The following is a 21,664-nucleotide window of genomic DNA, read 5'->3' as shown; positions in this document are numbered from 1 at the left end:
AAAAGATGAGAAATCTAGCTGCTCAGAGTGCATGGAATGAATTCCATGTTCATTTATGAGTGTCTTCCATGAATGTCCTGCTAGCTGAAGCCCCGGTGATCTACTTTGGGATAAATGACTTTAATGTGAACAACTGGCCACAGCGTAGATAAATTTCCATAGACTGAGCCAGCTCTGGTTCTAAACTCTTCAGTGTAAAACTTCTGATGGTGAGCTACAGAAGCTGGAAGTAGTAAGTAAACTATGTCCTTTATTTTTATTCCTTTAGCAATTCTGTTTCTTCTACATGCTAAATATATTACTTTTATTTTAATAGTTTTTTGGGGGTACAGGTGGTTTCTGGTTACATGGATAAGTTCTTCAGTGGTGATTTCTGAGATTATAGTGAAGTAATCACCCGAGCAGTGTACACTGTACGCATTACATAGTTTTTTACCTCTTACTCCCTCCCGATCTTCCCCCGTGAGTCCCCAAAATCCTGCTTTTTCTTTTCTTTTTTTTGAGAAGGAGTCTCACTCTGTCGCCCAGGCTAGAGTACAGTGGTATGATCTCTGCTCACTGCAACCTCTGCCTCCCGGGTGCAAGATATTCTCCTGCCTCAGCCTCCTGAGTAACTGGGATTACAGGCATGTGGCTCCACACCCAGCTAATTGTGGTATTTTTAATAGAGACAGGCTTTCGCTACATTGCCCAGGCTGGCCTCTAACTCCTAAGCTCAAAGTGATCCACCCACCTCGGTCTCCCAAAATGCAGGGATTGCAGGCATGAGCCACTGCGCCTGGCTCCCAAAGTCCATTATATCATTTTTATGCCTTTGCATCCTCATCCTGCTAAATACTTTAATGAATAATGTGGGGTTTGCTCATCAGCTGTTATTAAATTCCTTAGTGATTCAACTTTGCTTAGAGTTGATAAAGGAAAATAAACAAAACGTTCACTATCAGTCATGTCTGATCTGGATGATCTTGTGCCTTCAAAGAACAACAGCAACAGAAGAATTAAGCTGTAGAGAAGAGAGAGTGGACTATACACCTTTTTCTTGGATCCATCCTTACTTCTACTTCTTTGGCTGTTTTTTCCTCATCCTGTCCTTTTGGTACGTCTTCTACCTTCCCTATAAATAGTGACCCTCTTCTTGTGTGAGACTCTTTCTGAAGAATCTCATTTGCTCCTGTAAGCTTGGTCATTAACCCTGGTGTGAAGGTTCCTAATTTGACATCTCCCTCTCTTCTCTCTTTTGCCATCCAGATGTACTATATTAACTTTAAACACAGAATATCCCCAAATAAGGATCACCATTTTCACCCACAAACCTGCATTTTCTCTTGCCTTCCTGAAATCTTGTTTGAAAGTTACTCTCGTCCCACTGTAGTATAACATCCCCCTTAGGTCCTAGACCTACTCAGTCATTTAGTCATATTAGCACTACTTCCAAAATCTCTGTCCAGTTTACATCTCTACCATGCTGACTTCCACTGCCTGCTTCAGGTTATCATTATCTCTCACCCTGATCACTATAGCCACCTTTTCATGGTTACCCCGTCTCTGATATCGTCCTTCAGCAATTTCACTGTTACATTGATTTTAGGCGATCCCTAGAGTTACAGACACTTGTTAAATGAATACTTATTGGTGCCCACTCTGTTTTAGGGCTTTAGAAGTGAATGAAACAAGGTCCTCACCTTAATAGATTTTATCTGCTATTGTCATAGATTAAATTTAATAACTTTTCTGCTTAAAAATCTTTGATAACAATTCATCCTCAGAGAGGATAAAGTCCCCAGTTGCAGTGGTGTGCAAAGCCCTTAACAGTCTAGCTTCTAACACATTTCCATTCCCATTATCAAAGCCAAACTCATTTCTCACCCTGATTTTCTAGATAGACTATTCTAGCTGCCACTGCCTGAACATGATTTTACTTACATGTTCCCTCCTACACCTCTTTATTTCCTTGTAAAATTTCTATTCAAATTTAAAGACCGAGGTTGAGATTTGCACTTTCTATGGTGTTTTCCTCAAGATACTAGCCAGGCTGAATTGATTTTTCCCTTTGTGGTTATGTTTGTTCACGCTTCCATCACCACCCATATTCACAGAGTATTATGATTCTTTGCTTATCTATCTCTCCTACCAGGCTGTTAGTTTCTTAAAATGATGCAGTCATCCTTGTATCCTGAGCCACTAGCAAAAATTCTGCCACAATAGGAACTCAGTAAGGGTTTGTGTGATGACCAAGATAAAAGGAAGAAGAGAGAGATAAAGAGAAGAGTGAACAGAAAGTCAGGGGGCTGGGAAGTCTACAGGGATGAAAGTATTAGTAATAAAATAGTTAACGATCTTTATTCTGCACTGAGTAAATGCTAAGGATTAGGTGTCATTGTTAACTGATAGCTAAGAGGAAAGGCGCTGATTGTCCTCAACAGACCTTTCATCAGTCCAGCGATTCATTTTCTTAGGTTGACTTTTCATAACAGGGAATCTTTGCTTTCCTACAACCCTGACAGCATGATGGGAAGGAAACTATATATACACCATTACCTAAAAAATGAAAAGTGTAACTCCTTTTTCAGATCATGGATTTAGGTATAGAAGGAGGAGGAAAACAAGGCAATAAAAAAAGAAAGAGATGGCAATAAAAGTCTTGGAGGGTCAATAAAAAATTCTTCCAGGACTCAGAGGATTTATGTATAGATAAGGCATTTAGGGGGGATTAAGAAATAATGTGCTGTGGTTGCTCTTGCTACTATCAGCTGTAAATGATAGAAGTACCAGGAAGCAGGGCATTATTTATAGAAGAGGCCATTTCAGTTGCTGTGTGAATTTCGGGAGAATTAATGTTTGGAACTTTAACCAGTGAGATAGTTGGAGTTCTCCCCTGGCATTCCATCCATTTTGCTCTGTACACATTAGTAAATAAGCAGCTAAATAGTCGTGGAAAGAAGATGTATGAATATGAAAGTTTTCTGATATTTCAAATATACAATCGCCTTGTATACTATTATATGAAACTAAGCCTCATAGACTACAGAATAAAAGGTATTTCATTTCTGCTTTAATTCCATGAGGTCTTACACTAAAAATGAAATAATAACAGCTCATGTTTATTGAGACTTCTCCCTAAATACGTTATTTAATCTGTAAATATTAATTACAATTTCACTTATTAGGATAGCTTATAAATTTATAATTTATCTGCATTTACTAACAGGTGACACATGTAGTAAATAAGGAATTCTGTCTCTCTATCTTGCAGGACATTACCAATGTAAACATTTTCTCAGCAGGAATGGGAAGCTAAGCTCCTGTTATACTTACCCCATGTCCATATAGAATTTACACTTAGTTTAATTAAAAATCTGGCATTTTCTTAGGTAAATGGCATGGAATATTCATTCTCTTGAAACAAATACCCAATAAGTTTAAATCATTCTTTTATAAAGACACATGCATGTGTATGTTTACTGCAACACTATACAGAATAGCAAATACATGGAATCAAGCTAAATGCCCATCAAATAATAGACTAGATAAAGAAAATGTGATACATATACACTATGGAAAACTATGAAGCCATAAAAAAGAACAAGATCATGTCCTTTGCAGGGACATGAATGGAGCTGGAGGCCATTATCCTTAGTAAACTAACACAAGAACAGAAAGCCAAATAAAGTGGGAGCTAAATAATGAGAACACATGGACACGTAGAGTGGAACAACACACACTGGGGCCTATTGGAGGGTGGAGGGCAGGAAGAGGGAGAGGATCAGGAAAAAAAAGTAGTGGGTACGAGGCTTAATAACTGGCTAATGAAGTAATCTGTACAACAACCCCCCCATGACACAAGTTTACTTATGTAACAAACCTGCACATGTAACCCTGAACTTAAAACTAAAGTTTCTATTTTTTTAAAAAAAGAAAAACAATTTGGTGTCCGAGATGGTGTAAATAAAAAGATACCTCAGTATTTAAAAAAAAAACAAAAAACAGAGTTTAAACTTTTTTGACTAATGTAATAATTGCTGCTCAGAGCAATGAACTCAATGCTATAAAAATGCGTCTGAAGCTTATAAACATCACTCCTGTACAGATAGAATTTTCTTTCTTTCTTTTTTTTTTTTCTTGAGAGGAAGTCTTGCTCTGTTGCCCAGGCCGGAGTGCAGTGGTGTGATCTCGGCTCACTGCAACCTCTGCCTCCCGGGTTCAAGCGATTTTCCTGTATCAGCCTGCCAAGTAGCCAGATTACAAGCATGCGCCACCACGTCCGGCTAATTTTTGTATTTTTAGTAGAAATGGGGTTTCACCATGTTGGCCAGGCTGGTCTCAAACTCCTGACCTCATGATCCACCTGCCTTGGCCTCCCAAAATGTTGGGATTACAGGCGTAAGCCACCGCGCCCAGAACAGATAGAATTTTCTTAAATTGAGAGTTACCAAAACATGACAAAGAAATTCAAACGAGGCCCCATTTGAATTTCTGAGGTCATAGGTAAGATTGATTTATTTTTCCTAGTCATAGGTAATCCAGGGAAAACATTGATTTATATATGACCCAGGATGTTCTGTCTTCAGAAAATGCCAGCTTCGATATTTGTCAACAACATAAATGGTAAGAAACATTTTGTTTTCTACTTCTTTTTGATAAAATATAGCCAATTAAGGAAAAAGGTAAACAATTACAAAAACATTTTGATAAAGGTATCTCACCTATGACCTCACTTGTCATAGGTACATGACATAAGTACATAAGAACAGAGCATCTTTAGATTCTTTAGTATTTCAGATCAAAATTCACCTAAGCATCAGCTTTGGGAACTTGAAATAACAGAGGTAATGACAGAAGTAAAAGGAGAAACTTCCATGGAGAAACATTTTTATGTTACAATAATTTGGTGTCTTTTTTCAAAAGGTTCTTAAAGTAATGTTTTACATGTTTTAGTGTGCAAAATGTTTACAACTATAAGCATATAGGCACAGGTTATATTGTTACGTCCTGGTGTTTCTGGAGACAGTCTCCCAATCCATAGAGCAGGAAGATATTTGTTCCACCTCTTTCTCAGTCTCTTGCTCTTTTACCCACTATTTTAAGGATAGATTTTCATTTGATGTCATTAAACTTTATCAAAATTTGATTAATAATTTTTAATAGACATATTTTAAATATAACTAATTAACCTTGGATCAGAAGAAACTTTTGAGGGCTTCGGATTATAGATTTTAATACTCTAATCAGTAAAGGATCTTTTAATTAAATGTTAGAGGATTCCTTTTAAAATTATGATGTCTTACATAAACCTTTGACAATATTAATGAAAAACAATTATTAAATAATCATCATGACAGTAAATACATCAGTTTTTATTCTTTTGTCTTTTTCTAGTCCTTTTCATATATATAGATGATACAAATATTTCTTGAATATTGGTACCAGAGTATGCTCTTGTTACTTCAAAAATTACATTTGCCATATCGTAACTATTTAGGTAAATCTCTTAAAAATGGTACCAAAGCTAGTCAATGCAATCATTATCTGATTGATAATGAGATCAAGGCAAGAGAAAAGCTGAACAGCTTATATATAATAAAATCTCTTATTGTCTCTGTAATGACCAACAAGAAATTCTATGCATAGAATAAATACATTGCCCATGTGAGTCATCCTTGTTTAAACACTGTCTTGTATCAAAACATAAATGAGTTATTATTTTCATATCAGTGTGGAGTATAGGGGTTAATTTAAACTATTTTATTTGAAAATCTTAGGGGGAAATGGATATGATCTAGCATCGATATTTTGGATGCTTTATGACATCATTTCATTGTTTAATGTATTCACTTATTTGAAAGCAAAAAAGCTATTCAGTTAATACTTTCAAAGCTCTAGGGATATGTATCAGTTTTAAAGTGCCATTTAGAAAATAAACACTAAATGACTATCATTCCCTTTCTCTCAGTAAGTTTGGGTGGCCTCAACTCAAGTGTTTATTTTAGCAGTGATTCCATAAGCAACACACAAGCCTGGTCTATGATGATAAGGCTTAGTACTTTCAGGACCACCTTCTGGTGCACTAATTCTTCATCTATTAAGTGCTCACCTTTACATGACATGAGAATGTTAATCTGGAGGCAGGGTGATAACTGAAAATGAAAAGTATACTCTACCCATGGGGCAGCTCACTGTTGCACTTAAATCAGGTAAGTAACCCAACTCACATTTTGTATTTCACGTGGTAACGTTGTTGTATGATTATATAATTGTCTTGTGAAGTTTATCATATTACAGTAAATAAATTATGTTGTCAGATAATGGTCATTGACAATCATTAAACTTTTGCTAAACACATGGTTTGTTAAAGATTATCTTGGGCCCTCAGATAATGAATTACTTCTGAGTTCAGTCATTTCCAAATTAAAGACAAATCTGGATACAATTCCTTCAAGGTGTTTTGAAATTTCATGAGATGTTTCAAAATTCTTTATAGCATTAGAATAGCAATGTTGTGACTTTAATTAACATTTATCTTCATTGGACAGGTGCAACAAGGAAATTGATGATGACACTGCATTTAAAATTTCTCTGTGCGGGATTCCTATTCTAGGAAGTGCATGACTAATCCAAAATTTTGCTCTCATAGTTGTAAAAGATAATAAATAAAGTATCAACCAACATAATCTACCACATCTAACTCTAGCTTTAAACAATTAAATTAAAAAGCTCAGATGTTAAGAGAAATGACCATTCTACTAGCCATAACAACATACCATTTTAGTTTTCCATGTAATTTAACACATGAGCCATTATCAAATATTTGGAAATATATGGGACTCCAAGAACTACTATTTTCCCAATTTACTAGAAATAATTTTAAAAGATATAAATAGGTATTAAAAGTTCATGGTATTATTATTTTAAGTCTAAGACATATAGTCTATGATCCAAGTATGGTTTTGTTATACTTAAAAATTTTTAACTTTCAGAGACACTTAATAACCTTTCAAAAAGACGACCTTGAAGATTCTAAAAATACCTAATTTTATTATCTGAGGTAATTAATAAAACCCCCAAACTGGGTAACAGCTAATAGGTATTCATGAGTTTCTATAGATAATGTACTATGAATTAGAATTTGTAAAACTGGCCCTTAGTTGAAAAGCACAATTAAAAAACATACATTTTAAAACGTATAATAGACACCAAGTTTCCAGAAGCAAATATAAGCCTAAATTAGGCTGTCTATGTGGATTACAAAACTAAAAGGCTAGGGGAGTTCTATAACACTCAAAATACTATAATCAAGACCACATGTATAAATATTAAACTTTACATAAAGGAAGCATAATGAATCTAATATGTACCAAAAAGAAACTAAATCCTAAAATGCCCTCCTAAAATACATTAGCTAATAATGAATAAATCTAAACACTGAAGAAAGGATGTATGCCTTCAATAAGAAAACTTTTTTCCATATTTGCTTCTACATGGTAACTTGAGACCACTCTTGCAGTTTCTTTGTATTTCTTGACAGACATAAAAGACCTACATCATTAAAAATTTTCCAAACCCATTTTTACCATATATAACTGTGTAAAAGGTGGCACATTTTAGAGACTATGTTTATACCTATAATTTGTAGATGAAGCAGATCAGACAGTAAATTGAAATAATAAAACTTTAAAATAACAATTTTAGTGGATGCAACAATTTCTGTACTCAACACTCTCAACTCCAACCCCAAGATTTCTTTATCAAAGCTGCCAAATATTTCTAGGAGAAAAAAAATCAATGAATTTACCTTCCATATTTTCTAGAAGAAAGTCAAACATTCCACAACTTGATAGTTTCCGATTCAATCTTCCTTTATTATAGGAGTGTTTGTAGGAAGTGGGATAGGGGTTGCACGGAGATTAGTTTATAGAACCCCAGAGGAAAGCTAACCCAGAATGGAGGCTTGTTGTCTTCACACTCACCTCTTCCTTCATCAGCTAAGGGTGATAGACCAGTGACCACGCATAATACCTCTGTAACTCCCCCTTAACAAATGTTTAGAAAGCTAGTCTTGACAGAAACTGATTACACGGATAAAAATCACACCCCCTTGTCCCCTCACAACAAAGGGCTCAACAATGAGAAGATTAAAAGACAGGCTTTGAAGTGGTTTACTGTCCCATTGGTCTTTAAAGTCAAAGAAGGCAAAAAGTTTCTTCCCCTCATTAACTTTTCAGCATCTTGTTTAAGTGGACTGGAATCTTCTAAGATCACATAGTGCCTAAAAGAGATTTGTTGGAGAACCTTTGAGCAAAAATTCTTTGAAAAAATAGGCTCTATAAAATAAACTGGAATTGCCAATTCACTAACTAATGATTGGAGCAGTTGAGAGTGTTAATTTAATGAAATGGGTAATAAGTTTTGTGTTATCATCAATTACAATTTAACTTTACATATTCTTGCACAAGATTTAAGAGCTTTTTACTTTTTGTGAGACCAGATTCTATACAGAGAGCTTTCACACACTTGCCCTCAAAACACTATGGGAGTTTTAAGTGGATGATTTTTTTGTTGTTGTTCTTGGTTTAAATCTCTACTTTATAGATAAAGAAATTGAGGACTAGTGTGCTTTTCCTTAAACATGCATGAAAAATTATAGGTCAACATGCAAGGAAACTAGAACAAGCAGCTATACTCTGCTTGATAATCATATAAGACCCAAATGAAGGAAAAAATAAAGTTTGTATGGCTTCATAATTTGTGTTACATTCTGCTAACATCTGTCTGTGTGTTTGGATATTTCACCATGTAACAATATCATTTCTCCAGAAACTCTCACCATCCTTGGCTCGTAGACCCCATACTGTCTTGGGTTTTTCATTTTCTCCTAGTTTAGCTAGTTTGTCAAGGCTTTGCCATTGGCCCTCTTTGTTTATGTAATGATGTATTATTTTCCTTCTCCCAGTGTAACCTCCCAGCACAGGTACTCTACCCCCTGCACATGCAGAACTGGATGACTCTCTGGTCCCTGAATAAGTCAGTTCATTGCCTTTGGGTCTTTCCTCCTGGCATTCCTACTAGTTGGAACAGTCTCTTACCATAGTGCGTTTTCAGCCTAAGTCGCATACCAGAATCATCAAGAAAGGAGAGGAACCATTCCATAAAATATTTTACAAGCAACCCAGGTGATTCAGTTGATTCAAATATTTAGCCATGGTTAAAAACCACAAAAACCTATTAACATTCTCCCTGTCTCTACAAACTCTGATCACAAGCCCTTTCAATCAGGTGTCCCTTCCATCTTTTGAAGTTCCTCTTCTTGCAAATTTCTAGTGATCCTTTACAAATTCTTCATTATATGTGAACTTCTGCCAGCCTTCCTACTTGCTGGTAACCTTGGAAGAGGAGAGGTGACAGTTCCCCTCCCTGCCTTGCTTTTAAATCCCATTGTTCCCCAGAAGTATCCCTGCTGATTTGCTTGACCCACGCCACTGAAATGCAGGATAGGGACCATTTAAATATTCTCAATGCCTTTCTTCAACAGTCTGGGTCAGTCCAGCAAGTTCTTTCTTCCTTTCCCAGATGGTAGCTCCAGTGTAGTAAATTGAGTATTAAGCAGTCCCAAGTTGTGTTCTGCCCAACACTATCATCTCTAATCTGCTCTGGGCAAATTCTGCTTTAGGTCCTGTTTGGTTCTTGTTAGTGACTCTAGTTTTACTCTAAAATCTCAGTCAAATCACTGCAGTTTAGATAGTTATACATTGACACCGGCATTGTCCCTTTATATTCTCTGTTGCTGCATTCTAGCCACCTATGAGAACCTCCCTATTCTCCTTTGGAAAACCTTTGCTAAATGCTTCTTGAATCTCTTGGCCACGTGGACCATGGACCTTGATGGATTCTCTAAGCTGTTCATCAGCTGGAACACAAAATAGAATATAGAGGAACAACGAAGCTTATTGTGCCCATGCTCCTCATTTTGTAAACCAAAAACTAGGGAACAAAAAGGGTTTAATGAACTGGCCAAGTTCCGGGAACAGGCTAATAGCAGAGCTGGAAGTCAGATTTCCTAATTTCTAATGATATCATCTTAATTATCAGGGGGTTCTAGAATGAACTTTTTCCATTCTAGAGTCATAGAATGGAAAAAGGAAGAAAAATGCCATTGATTAAGTACCCACTAGAGACAAAAACTTTGCATATGTTATGTCATCTAATTCTCCTCATAACCATATGATACTGCTAATATCCGCAAATTTTAAAGAAGAGGAAACTGAGAATCAACAAACTTAATGTTTTCCCCAAGTTCACATACCTAACATGTAATTGACCAGATTTGGAACTCAAATATATCTAGTTCTGAAGCCTATGGCTTCTTTATTTTAACCCAACCATAGGGTTGGAAAGACAGTCTAGTAAGAATTCTTAACTAAGAACTTCACTGAATACAATCCCTGAAATTGGATCTTCTGATTTTTGTTTCCCCCATCAAATTCCAAATTTCAATATATAAAAGGTTTCTTTGGGCATTTTCCTTCACTAAATGATCAATGACTATGGAATATAAAAATTCAATAAACATAGGTAACATTATCGGATGAGTTACTAGAAGCCATTGCCCATGTTTATTATTCCCTATAAATAATATCCAATTTATTTTATTCATAGCACTGTCATTAAACATTAATTAATTTTCTGTTCTCTTCACTAAAATGTAAAATCCACTAAAGCAGGGACCAAAGGGAACAGGAGCTGCAGCAAATGTTGGTTCTTATGTGTATTATCTGTGTCACAAACCTGAGGGGAGCGTTTCCAGTAGAAAACTGGAATCTGGAGGTGCAAACAATCTCAGCATGCTTAGGACATCCAGCTCTGTGGGTTGGTTTCCCCAGATAACAAAAACATGCTTCACAATTTGAAAGCATGACAAGCATCGCTAACTTGCAGAGTTAGAACTGACCAAATTTACAATTCTTTGAAATCACCGTCTGTGAAATGATGTGGACTTGAGGAGATGAACGAAAATTTACTCCAGATTAGATTAAATCATGTTAAAAAATTAAAAAAAAAAAACCTTGTACAATCTATCCTTCCTCAACTGTATCTTTTTAAAAAATAATGAATATACATCTTGGCAATGTTAATGATTATAAAATAAATTACACACATACAGTAGTCCCCCTTTACCCACCATGGTATGAAAATATTAAATGAAAAATTCCACAAGTAAATAATTCATCAGTTTTAAATTGCCACTGTTCTAAGTAGCATGATGAAATCGTGCTGTCTTGCTCCATCAAAAGGGTGTGACTCATCCTTTTGTCCAGTGTATCCATGCTGTATACACTACCTGCCTGTCTGTCACTTAGTAGGCATCTTGGTTAGCAGATAGATTGTTGCAGTATCACAGTGCCTGTGTTCAAGTAACCCTTATTTTACTTAATAATGGCCCCAAACTGCAAGAGTAGTGATGCTGGCAATTCGGATATGCCAAAAAGAAGCCATAAATCTTTAGGTGAATACGTGAACATTCATGACTTAGTAAGGAAAGAAAATAAAAGGTATGCGGAGGTTGCTAACATCTACAGTAAGAATGAGTCTTCCACCTGTGAATTTGTGAAGAAGGAAAAAGAAGTCTGTGCTAGTTTTGCATTGTACCTCAAACTGCAAAGGTTAAGGCCACATTAAAAAGTTATGCATTCCTGTAATCGCAGCACTTTGGGAGGCCGAGGCGGGCAGATCATGAGGTCAGGAGATCGAGACCATCCTGGCTAACACGGTGAAACCCCGTCTCTACTAAAAAATACAAAAAATTAGCCGGGCATGGTGGCGAGCGCCTGTAGTCCCAGCTACTCGGGAGGCTGAAGCAGGAGAATGGCTTGAACCCGGGAGGCGAAGCTTGCAGTGAGCAGAGGTCGCACCACCGCACTCCAGCCTGGGCGACAGAGCGAGACTCCGTCACAAAAAAAAAAAAAAAAAAAAAAGTTATGCATTCATGATAAATGCTTAGTTAAGGCGGAAAAGCCATTAAATGTGTGGGTGGAAGACTGCAACCAGAAAGCTTTGAGCCCACAGGAAGATACCAGCAAGGGATCCCCTGAAACAAGTGACACCCAGAAGCTTACTGCAAGTAAGGGATGGTTACACAGACTCAGGAATATAGAAGGTCAATAGTAGCCTAAAGCTATGTTGTAATGCCTGTGCCATTCACCTCACTTCATCTTATCATGTAGGCACTGTATCATCTTACATCATAAGAGTGAATACAGTGCAATAAGATATTTTAAAAGAGAGATCACATTCACATAACTTTTATTACAGTATATTATTATAATTGTTCTATTTTATTATCATTTATTGTTAATCTGCTACTGTGCCTAATTTATAAATCAAACTCTATCATAGGTATGTATGTATAGGAAAAAACAGTATGTATATCGGGGGTCCTTATCCAACCTCCTGGTACTGATCCATGCCTGTTAGGAACCAGGTTGCACAGCAGGCCAGCGAGCATTACCACAGCATTAGATTCTCATAGGAGTGTAAACCCTATTGTGAACTACGCATGGGAGGAATCCAGGTTGCCTGCTCCTTATGAGAATCTAATGCCTCGGAAGCTGTTCCGCACCCCCGCCCCGCCGCTCCCCCCAGTCTATGAAAAAACTGTCTTCCATTCAAGGCACTGGTCCCTGGTGCCAAAAAGGCTGAGGATCACTGATATGTAGGGCTTAGTATTAAATGCAGTTTCTGGGGGTTTAAAAGGTATCCTCCACAGAGAAGGGAGGACTAGTGCATAAACTTGCTGTCATAACAAATTATTTAATTATTTATGATCTTCTGCAATTTTGGTTAATATCCTTAGCACAAATACTGTTTTATGTCATTTAAAAAATTGCTATTACAATCATAATTAATATTTATATTTGAAAATATTTTATTTTGCATGATTCAGATTCACAAGATAAAAAAGCATAATTCATCTAATTTGATCTGTAAAGTAACAGTTTTTCTAAGTCATTATCACTTTTTACATTTACACAGAGCAGCGAGATGGTGATCATAGTAAATCTCCAGGACATATAAAGATACTTAATGTGTTGTACAGAAATAAACTGTCTCACCTTTTATTTAATGCAAAAAATCACCAGAGTGATTTCCATTATTCATGTAATATAACTGATATGTTCATGGAACACAATTTTGCTGACTAAAACTGCATAGAACAAGATCATGATGTTGAAATTTCATGCAAAAAAAGCCAAATAAAACAATTTCTGGATTAATTCATATAGTATGTTCCTGTGAAATATATAGAAGTCTTCTATTTATTGATGTTCATTCTCAAAACAAAATTTCAACTCCCTTCTTCAGCAGCCATCGTTTGTAACATTTCCACAGTCATTGAAATGTTTTGTAGTGTACTTGGTTGAATTGCTCAGTGGAGATTGACTCCCGTGTCAATTTTTCATTCCACTTTTTATACAATTCCTTCAAAGCTTTCACAAAGGTGACATTTAAATCACAAAGCTTGGCCAAAAGAGAAAAATTCAAGGTTGTGAAGAAAATGATCATAATGTAAGATAAATGTTATATTGCAGAGAGAAGACAAACTTAACAATTGCTGTTCTATTAATCTCTTAATGGACATAACTGGAGGAGCTTCGAGAATAGCAAGATCCTCTATGATAACAAATACTTTGGGGACTTTTATATAGAAACAAATGGATTATGCAAGATCAGAAATGTCAAGGTCTATGTATCTTATTCCAAGATATGATATAAAAGCTATGAATGTAGAATTATATATATATAATTTAATGTCACTTCAAGATTGGCCGAAAATGTTATTTGAGCTTGGATTGACTTTCATCTATTAATTAATGCTAAATTATTATTGTTTATCAACAGGGGTCTTAACAAATTCTTCTTCTGTATCCCAAAAGATGATGGAACCAATAACAATTGACATTAATTGTAACATTAAAAATTGGCTGGCTAGACGTTCCATAGTATACACAAATGTGAACTGCACTACTGTAGTGGCTACATTTCTGAAAATAATTGGATACATAGCTTTGCTGAAATCTTCATTAGGGGGTATTCACAACATTCTCTTGCATTATATTCTACTGTCAACTCACAATAATTCAAATTGATCTTTAAAAAAATCTACATAATCAAAAACACATATACATATCTATCTATCTATCATCATCATCTATCATCTAATCTATCTCTCTGTTTTTCTATCTACCTATCTATGCATAATTAGACATTAAAAGGAATAAAATAAGCTTATGTTAGTAGTTGAAATCACTTGAAATAGACTTATTAGATACAGGAATAATTCAGTTAGATATTATGAAGATAAAGGTATTATTTCTTTCATTATGAAAGTATTTGATGTTCCATTTTAAGTAACTACAAAAGTAGGTCTACTTCTTAAACCATTTTAATATCAACTAAAGAATATAAAACCCTGAGGTATGCATTAAGCTGATATTAATAATGTGATTATCAATTCCCAGAATTGCATATTTTGTATATTATCTTGTTTCACAATTATGGACCCAAAGATTTTTTTAAGTAGTAAACATAAATGAATTAAATTCTGAATGATGGGGCAAGTTTAGTTAGGTTTTCTTAAACAGTTTATGAAATACTAGCATAGGTCTTTATTAAACACAAAACTTTTAGAATAGTTTGTCTCTAGTTAAATTCACTATATTTTAGATACGCTGAAAAGTGCTACTATATTCTTCTTCTTCTTTTTTTTTTTTTTTTTAAATTAAGACAGTGTCTTGCTCTGTTGCCCAGGCTGGAGTGCAGTGGTGTCTTGCCCTGTTGCCCAGGCTGGAGTGCAATGGTGTCTTGCTCTGTTGCCCAGGCTGGAGTGCAGTGGTGTCTTGCTCTGTTGCCCAGGCTGGAGTGCAGTGGTGTGATTACGGCTCACTGCAACCTTGAACACCTGGGCTCAAAAGATCCTCCCACCTCAGCCTCCTGAGTAGCTGGGACTGCAAGTGTGTGTCGCTGCACCCAGCTAACTTTTGTAGTTTTTGTAGAGATGGGGTTTTGCAGTGCTGCCCAGGCTGGTCTCAAACTCCTGGGCCCAAACAATCCACTTGCCTGGGCCTCCCAAAGTACCGTGATTACAGGCGTGAGCTGCTGCATCCAGTGTTGTGCTATTATATTCTTAAATTGCTATTTCAATGTAATGTTTCAAAATAAATAACTACCCATTATTCATTTTTGCTTTCCGATACTACCCTGCATTGAATAAAATACACACAATGTGAATGAAAATTGAACAAAACAACAACAAAAAACTACCTCAGGCTAATAGAATACAAAAGACTAAAAACATTTTTAAAGAGCTACCCCATTTTGTAACACAGTTATAAGAAAACAAAAAGATAGATGATAGCTAGATAGATACACAGAGATAGAGATGGCTCTAACTGGAATAAATAACATCTATAACTGACGATTTACATGAAAACTGAACCTAATGATAATGTAGTAGTTTAAAAAGTATGTCAATATCAAAAACAGGTCAGCTTCAGTCTGTTTTTTTAAATACATAAAACGGAAAGTCCAATGAATAATGGTACAGTCAGACCACCTGCAAACGTGCAGCTGTTTTTTAAAGTAGTGCCAGAAGAACGTCTATAAACCATGCTTATTATGAAGTGGTAAAACAAGAACATTAATTGGGAGGCCTTACATGCTGGTTGATGGTCAGTACCACTGATGTTATGCGTGCTCCATCACATTTAGAGCCCATGGTCTTTATGTGCCCATCAGAGAGGCTAAGAGCCAATGGGTGCCAGAAGAAAGTATTATATCTTGATTTTATGTTATTTTTTATAGAAGATAAGAAAGATATCTAATATTATTAATGTTTAAAATGTGATTGACCTTGACACCTAAACTTAGTGCATATGTCAGATGGTCAAGTCTTGCTTACTGAGGACAGAGACCCTTGAGGGAAGAGGAGGAGTTTCATAAGGTAAAGGGATTGAGAGCAGAGATCTTACAGTTGTATTTGAACTTTGGGCTTATTGGATATATTGCAGTTTATGGGCAGCTGGCTCAGTAACGGGTTATAGCATTCAATTTTAAGAAACTAGCCCTCACAAAATGGACAGATGGCGTCAAGTTTCCTTCCAACAAACTAAAGATTAAAGACAATGCTGACAATTCAAGCACAAGCCAGTCCCATTAGGTAAATTACAAGATAAACATTCTAATCAGGTCTGACAAGAAGTAAGCCAAAACTGAAAATATAACAAGCTTATTTGAAACAAATATGGATAGGGGCTGGTTTTGTTGATAGACATTGCCCTGAGTGTGTGTACATTGTATAGCTTGTATATTCTGCCTTTGTGAGATAGCTTATCTCCATTTTAATGGTCACCAAAATAATTGCTTTTATAAAAGATTTTGAAAAATAATGCCATGCATTAAATATATTTATTCCAGCTGAGTGCAGTGGCTCAAGCCTGTAATCCCAGCACTTTGGGAGGCCGAAGCTGGTGGATCACCTGAGGTCAGAAGTTCGAGACCAGCCTGGCCAACATAGTGAAACCCCGTCTCTACTAAAAATACAAAAATTAGCCGGGCATGGTGGCGCATGCCTGTAGTCTCAGCTACTTGGGAGGCTGAGGCAGGAGAATTGCTTGAACCCGGGATGCATAGGTTGCACTGAGCTGAGATTGTGCCATTGCACTCCAGCCTGGACGACAGAGGGATATTCTGTATCTTGTTCTCCCCTTCCAACCAAAAAAAATATATATATAATGTATATTTTTATATATGAAGGCTTATTAAGGCTCTTTCTATTATTCACAAATACAATTATTATTTTTTTAAATACAATATCTTCTGCTACATGTTTCTTAGGCATGAACTTCCTCACCTTGTAATTGTTAAACAGGGGAATGATATCAATATGATATAGCAGTTATTCACATGACTTTCCCCAGAATACTAACGTTTTGAAGCAATCAGGGAAGAGCTTTCTCACAATCAAAGAGAAAGCCTTAGTAATATTTGAAAACCTTAAGAATGAACCTGAAAATCTATAGAAGTGCCTTTTTCCAGTAGTGGCTTATTAAGGAATTTTAAGAACTGCTCAGCTTTTCAACAGGTTAAGCTGCAAGTGCAGTTCTAGAAACTGCAAAGACACATCCCCTCTCATTTAAAACAATGGATTAATGCGGAAGTCTACAGCTGGAATAAGATTCTCTTACTTTTGATGAAAATGGTATTGATTAGAAGCAAGTACTCTTTGAGACCTCCATCTCAAAGGGGAATGTATGAGCCCAAGATTCAAAGCTGCGAAGGACTGACTGATGGTTATGCTAGGTGACAATGCCCACTAAGATTTCACTGTGCTTCCAATATTTGTATAGATTGTTATCATTCTTGTTTGTGTTCTGTTTTTAAACTGCTCTAGGTTTTGGGTGATTTTTAATTTATTCTATGGGAAAACCTAAGCCTCAATATTTTTATTAGGCCACTTTGTGAGATACAGATTTTTTTAAAAGGAATCCATATATAGTGTAACAGCAGAAGTGCCTAATTTAATCATCCAACCTTAAAAATTATGTTTTTCTATAATGAAAAATACATTAATAAAAGTAGATTAGCAAATATATTTACAATTAACTGCATCGTCAAATTTTATTTTGTTCATACAGAGGTAGCACAATCAAAAATGTTTTGAAGCCACTACTCTGATCTGTATTATCCCGAGTGGAGAGCAGAGAATAGAAGCAGACATCAGCTTCAGTGTGGAGAATTAAAGTGAGGAACTCTCAACATGTCACATAACAGAAACATAAGATGGGTATACTGAAATAGAAATGCATGAAATGATGTCTCCTGAAATGGGATGCTTGGAAAGAAAAGCTAGACAGACCTCAGTCATGCAGCAGACAAGAATGGGGTTGCCCATACTGAACATTCTGAACAGCTGTGGCAACATTTATCACATTATGCTCTAGCTAGATGGTTCTGCCTCTACTACTGTATGAGCTCCTGCTATGGAGCACCATGTCTTACTCAGCCTTGTAAATCCTCTGCACTGCACAAAAGCCCTGGTACACAGTAGATAATTCCCAGTATTTACTGAATGACAAAAATTGATTTATGACTAAAGATGCATGCTCACTTGGAAAGGAAATAGGGAGAAAAGCAAGAAAAAATTAAGAAAATTTACATTTATCAAGTGGCCATAATGTGTCAGAAGGAGAGTCAGGTACTTTATTTCTCTGAATTATCATTACAGCTATCCTACAAGGTACATATTCCCATTTACAGAGAGGAAGCTAAAGCTAGAAAAAGTTGCCTTATTCACCCAACATGAACACAGCTAGCAAGTAGCTGGGCCCGAATTAGAAATCTGCTCTAACTTGCAAGTCCATATTCTGGACTCCCTCATGCTGCCAGTAAGGAGTAGGCTTTCTGTTGAGGATAGCTAACAATCACACACTGCAGCCTTTTTGTATCTAACACTGATGCCAGTGACAGGAATCTTCAAAGTCTAGAGTGTCAGCAATCTTATGGCTAATGATGCTTTCCCAATCAAAATAAGCCATTAATGGTTTATTCTTTTCTTTATAGTTCAATTGCAATGGATTCATTTTAGTTGAAGAAATGTTTTGCTGGGTGCAGTGGTTCACGCCTGTAATCCCAGCACTTAGGGAGGCTGAGGCGGGTGGATTGCTTTGAGCTCAGGAGTTCGAGACCAGCCTGGGCAACATGGCGAGACCCCATCTCTACAAAAAAATACAAAAGTTAGCCGGGCGTGGTGGCGTATGCTTGTAATCCCAGCTATTTGGGTGGCTGAGGTGTAAGAATTGCTTGAACCTGGGAGGCAGAGGTTGCAATGAGCCGAGATTGTGCCACTGTACTCCAAATTTTGTGACATGGTGAGACCCTGTCAAAAAAAAAAAAAAAAAAAACAAATGCCGGGTGCAGTGGCTCATGCCTATAATCCCAGCATTTTGGGAGGCTGAGGTGCATGGCTCACCTGAGGTTAGGAGTTTGAGACAAGCCTGGCCAACATGGTGAAACCCCGTCTCTACTAAAATACAAAAGTTAGCTGGGCATGGTGGTGGGCGTCTGTAATCCCAGCTACTCAGGAGGCTGAGGCAGGAGAATTGCTTGAATCAGGGAGACAGAGGTTGCAGTGAGCCAAGATCATGCCACTGCACTCCAGCCTGGGGGACAGAGTGAGACTTTGTCTCCATTAAAAAAAAAAAAGTGTTTTAAAACTCAGTGATTTCTATTTCTATATCAATGCGTTGATTGATTTGGTCTCCCTAATGTAAATATAAGATATAAGACTTAATGAAATGCAATTGCATTTGTGAAAGATAAAAAGTTTCGTAAGTCCAAGGTCACTAGGCTGTAATCAAAATGTAACTTGCTAGATGAAAACAAACATGCATTCAGCCTGTTTGAAATTTTGAGTAAATAATTCACGAATATTTTTATAGTTCTTACTGTGGGTACATTGATAAGTGAGACTTAATATATGGTGCACACTAGATCTTGGTTAAATCTCTAGTTTAAAGGCAAATAAGTGTTTTAAAATATTGGCAATAGTTATTCTTTTTAAATGAAAACCATTTTTTCTTAAACTTATCTTAGCATATTAATGTCATCCAATAACTAGAGGTCTTCGAGAGATAATATAACCCATAGATAGTATAATATGTTTCTTTCTTGGTGGGAGGATGGATCAATGTGCCATCACTGCCTTGTCCCTGAGAGGAGAATTAATTATGAAACAAATGGAGCTTAAGCTTCAAGGCCCCTCAGTTGCATGGGCCTCTTCCAAGGTTCTGCAGGGGCTACATCAATGTGCTCATGTGGTCATACATTTAGGCCACAGTCTATTAAGAACCCTCTTTCCATTCCAATTTACCAACCATCACACTTTCCCCTGGGTCAGGTAAGCAAGAGAGGCTGTGGCATTTTGGTATCCAAATAAGGGGAAGTTGTATTAGGTATACAGTTAGCTTAGTTTTCGTGGAATATGTGTATGTAGTTCAAGGAAAGGCTGATTTACCTTTTCATTCTTTCTGTAGAAAGTGATGTTACAAAACAGTTGTCAAAGAAAGAGTTGATCAACAAGTATGGAATCAACTAAGGTAGAAAAGAAGGTGTATTTTTTATAAATAACAAATTGTTATATTTCTGGATCTTTTTGATGTTTGTATTTGCCAGCTTTCATAAATTATTAATTTGTTGTGAAATTCTTCTTTATCCTAAAGCAGTAGTTGATTTTTTATTCATAATTTTGTATTATTTCTCCTAAATAAGACTCCTAAATTATATTAACTTTAGGTCCTTCAAAACCTAAAGCCCTCCTACCCCTAGAGAGTAATGTAAAACAATTGTAGGGGTTAAACCCTAAGACTGTATAATAGAATTATACACATCCCTTACAACAGATGAGAAAATCAATACCCTTTCTCCCCACCAGGAATTAAGAGACCTTTATTCAAAAGAGAGAATAAATGGGAATAATAAGACTAATCTCATATCTATTTGATAATTCCTCCTCTTATTTCAACATCACCCTGGTCAGCAAACAGAAATACAATTGTACCATTTAGAGGTAATATTTGGCACAAGGAAACTTGAAGTAAACTCATGAAACAGTAAACACTAAAACAGAGTACACTGCCACTTGTAAAACAAAGGAGGTATTATTCTTTCCTTGCCTATCCCAACCTCTCCTTCTGGATATTTCTGAACATTCTTTCCTCTATACACATCTAATATCAAAGGAAAGAAACCTACAACCCTTATTCAATAATTAAATATTATTATACAGCAAAAGTGGGTTTTATATATATACTCAGAACACTAGGTAAGATCTATAGATAACTATCCCCATATAAAAAACACCTGAATCTCCAACCACTCATATGTTCATATCACCCCAAACAGATGAGTTAGTAGAAAAGAAGGGCCTCCACTAACTAATGGAATTGAATGCTGAAAAGGTTAACTCATATAAATGTTGAGACAACATGTACCATAAAGCTGTCATACACAGCCAGGTACACAAATCAGAGCTTTTGCAGATAAGCGATGAAAGGTCAGCAGAGTACACTGAGCTTACATTTCTTCCTGTAAAGCAAAATTAACAACTGAGGTTCATCTGCTTTACAGCCATATCTAATGAATGAGTTCTGCTACTTACATTTCATCTTTGAAAGAAAATATAGACATGTACATGTGAAAAGAATTAACAATAGGACAGGAGGTGTTTTCATATTTCTAGACACAATTGGTTGGCAACATTTAAGTTTAGGAAAAGAGAAAAAATATCAATTATATATAGTATATGATAATATAAATAGAGCCCTTTTATTGTTCTTCTGAGATACTGACATAACTGCTAATGATAATAATAGCTCAAATTTATTAAGTGCTTTCTATGTGTCAGGCAGTTTTTAAAAAAGCTTTACATGCATTAACTCAATTAATCCACACAATATCTTAGGTAGCTACTATTATTGTCAGGCCCATTATACAGATGATGAAATTAAGGTACAGAAATGTTGAGACACTAGTCAAAGGCACAAAGTTACAGTACTGGTAGGGTAGGGATTAAAATTGAGGCAGTGTGGATGCATAGCCCAAGCTCCTCACCTTCAAG

General features: G+C 36.2%; 1 protein-coding gene across 5 annotated transcripts in view; it reads right to left on the bottom strand.

Moving 5' to 3' along the window:
• Positions 1 to 21,664, bottom strand: part of ARHGAP24 (Rho GTPase activating protein 24) — a 514,188-nt gene that overhangs the window by 108,000 nt on the left and 384,524 nt on the right. Inside the window, exon 1 of one of the 5 annotated variants that reach the window (XM_054553503.2) lies at positions 7,790 to 7,972. The exons of the other annotated variants lie outside the window; for them this stretch is intronic. Coding sequence (XP_054409478.1) covers positions 7,790 to 7,820 — 31 coding nt within the window. The 5' untranslated portion in view covers positions 7,821 to 7,972. Of the gene's footprint in view, positions 1 to 7,789; positions 7,973 to 21,664 lie in introns of those variants that run through there. 5 annotated transcript variants of the gene reach the window in all.

Source organism: Pongo abelii, chromosome 3 (genome assembly GCF_028885655.2).
Source record: "Pongo abelii isolate AG06213 chromosome 3, NHGRI_mPonAbe1-v2.0_pri, whole genome shotgun sequence".
In the NCBI taxonomy this organism is placed as follows: domain Eukaryota; kingdom Metazoa; phylum Chordata; class Mammalia; order Primates; family Hominidae; genus Pongo; species Pongo abelii.
This window is presented reverse-complemented; position numbering and strand designations above follow the sequence as displayed.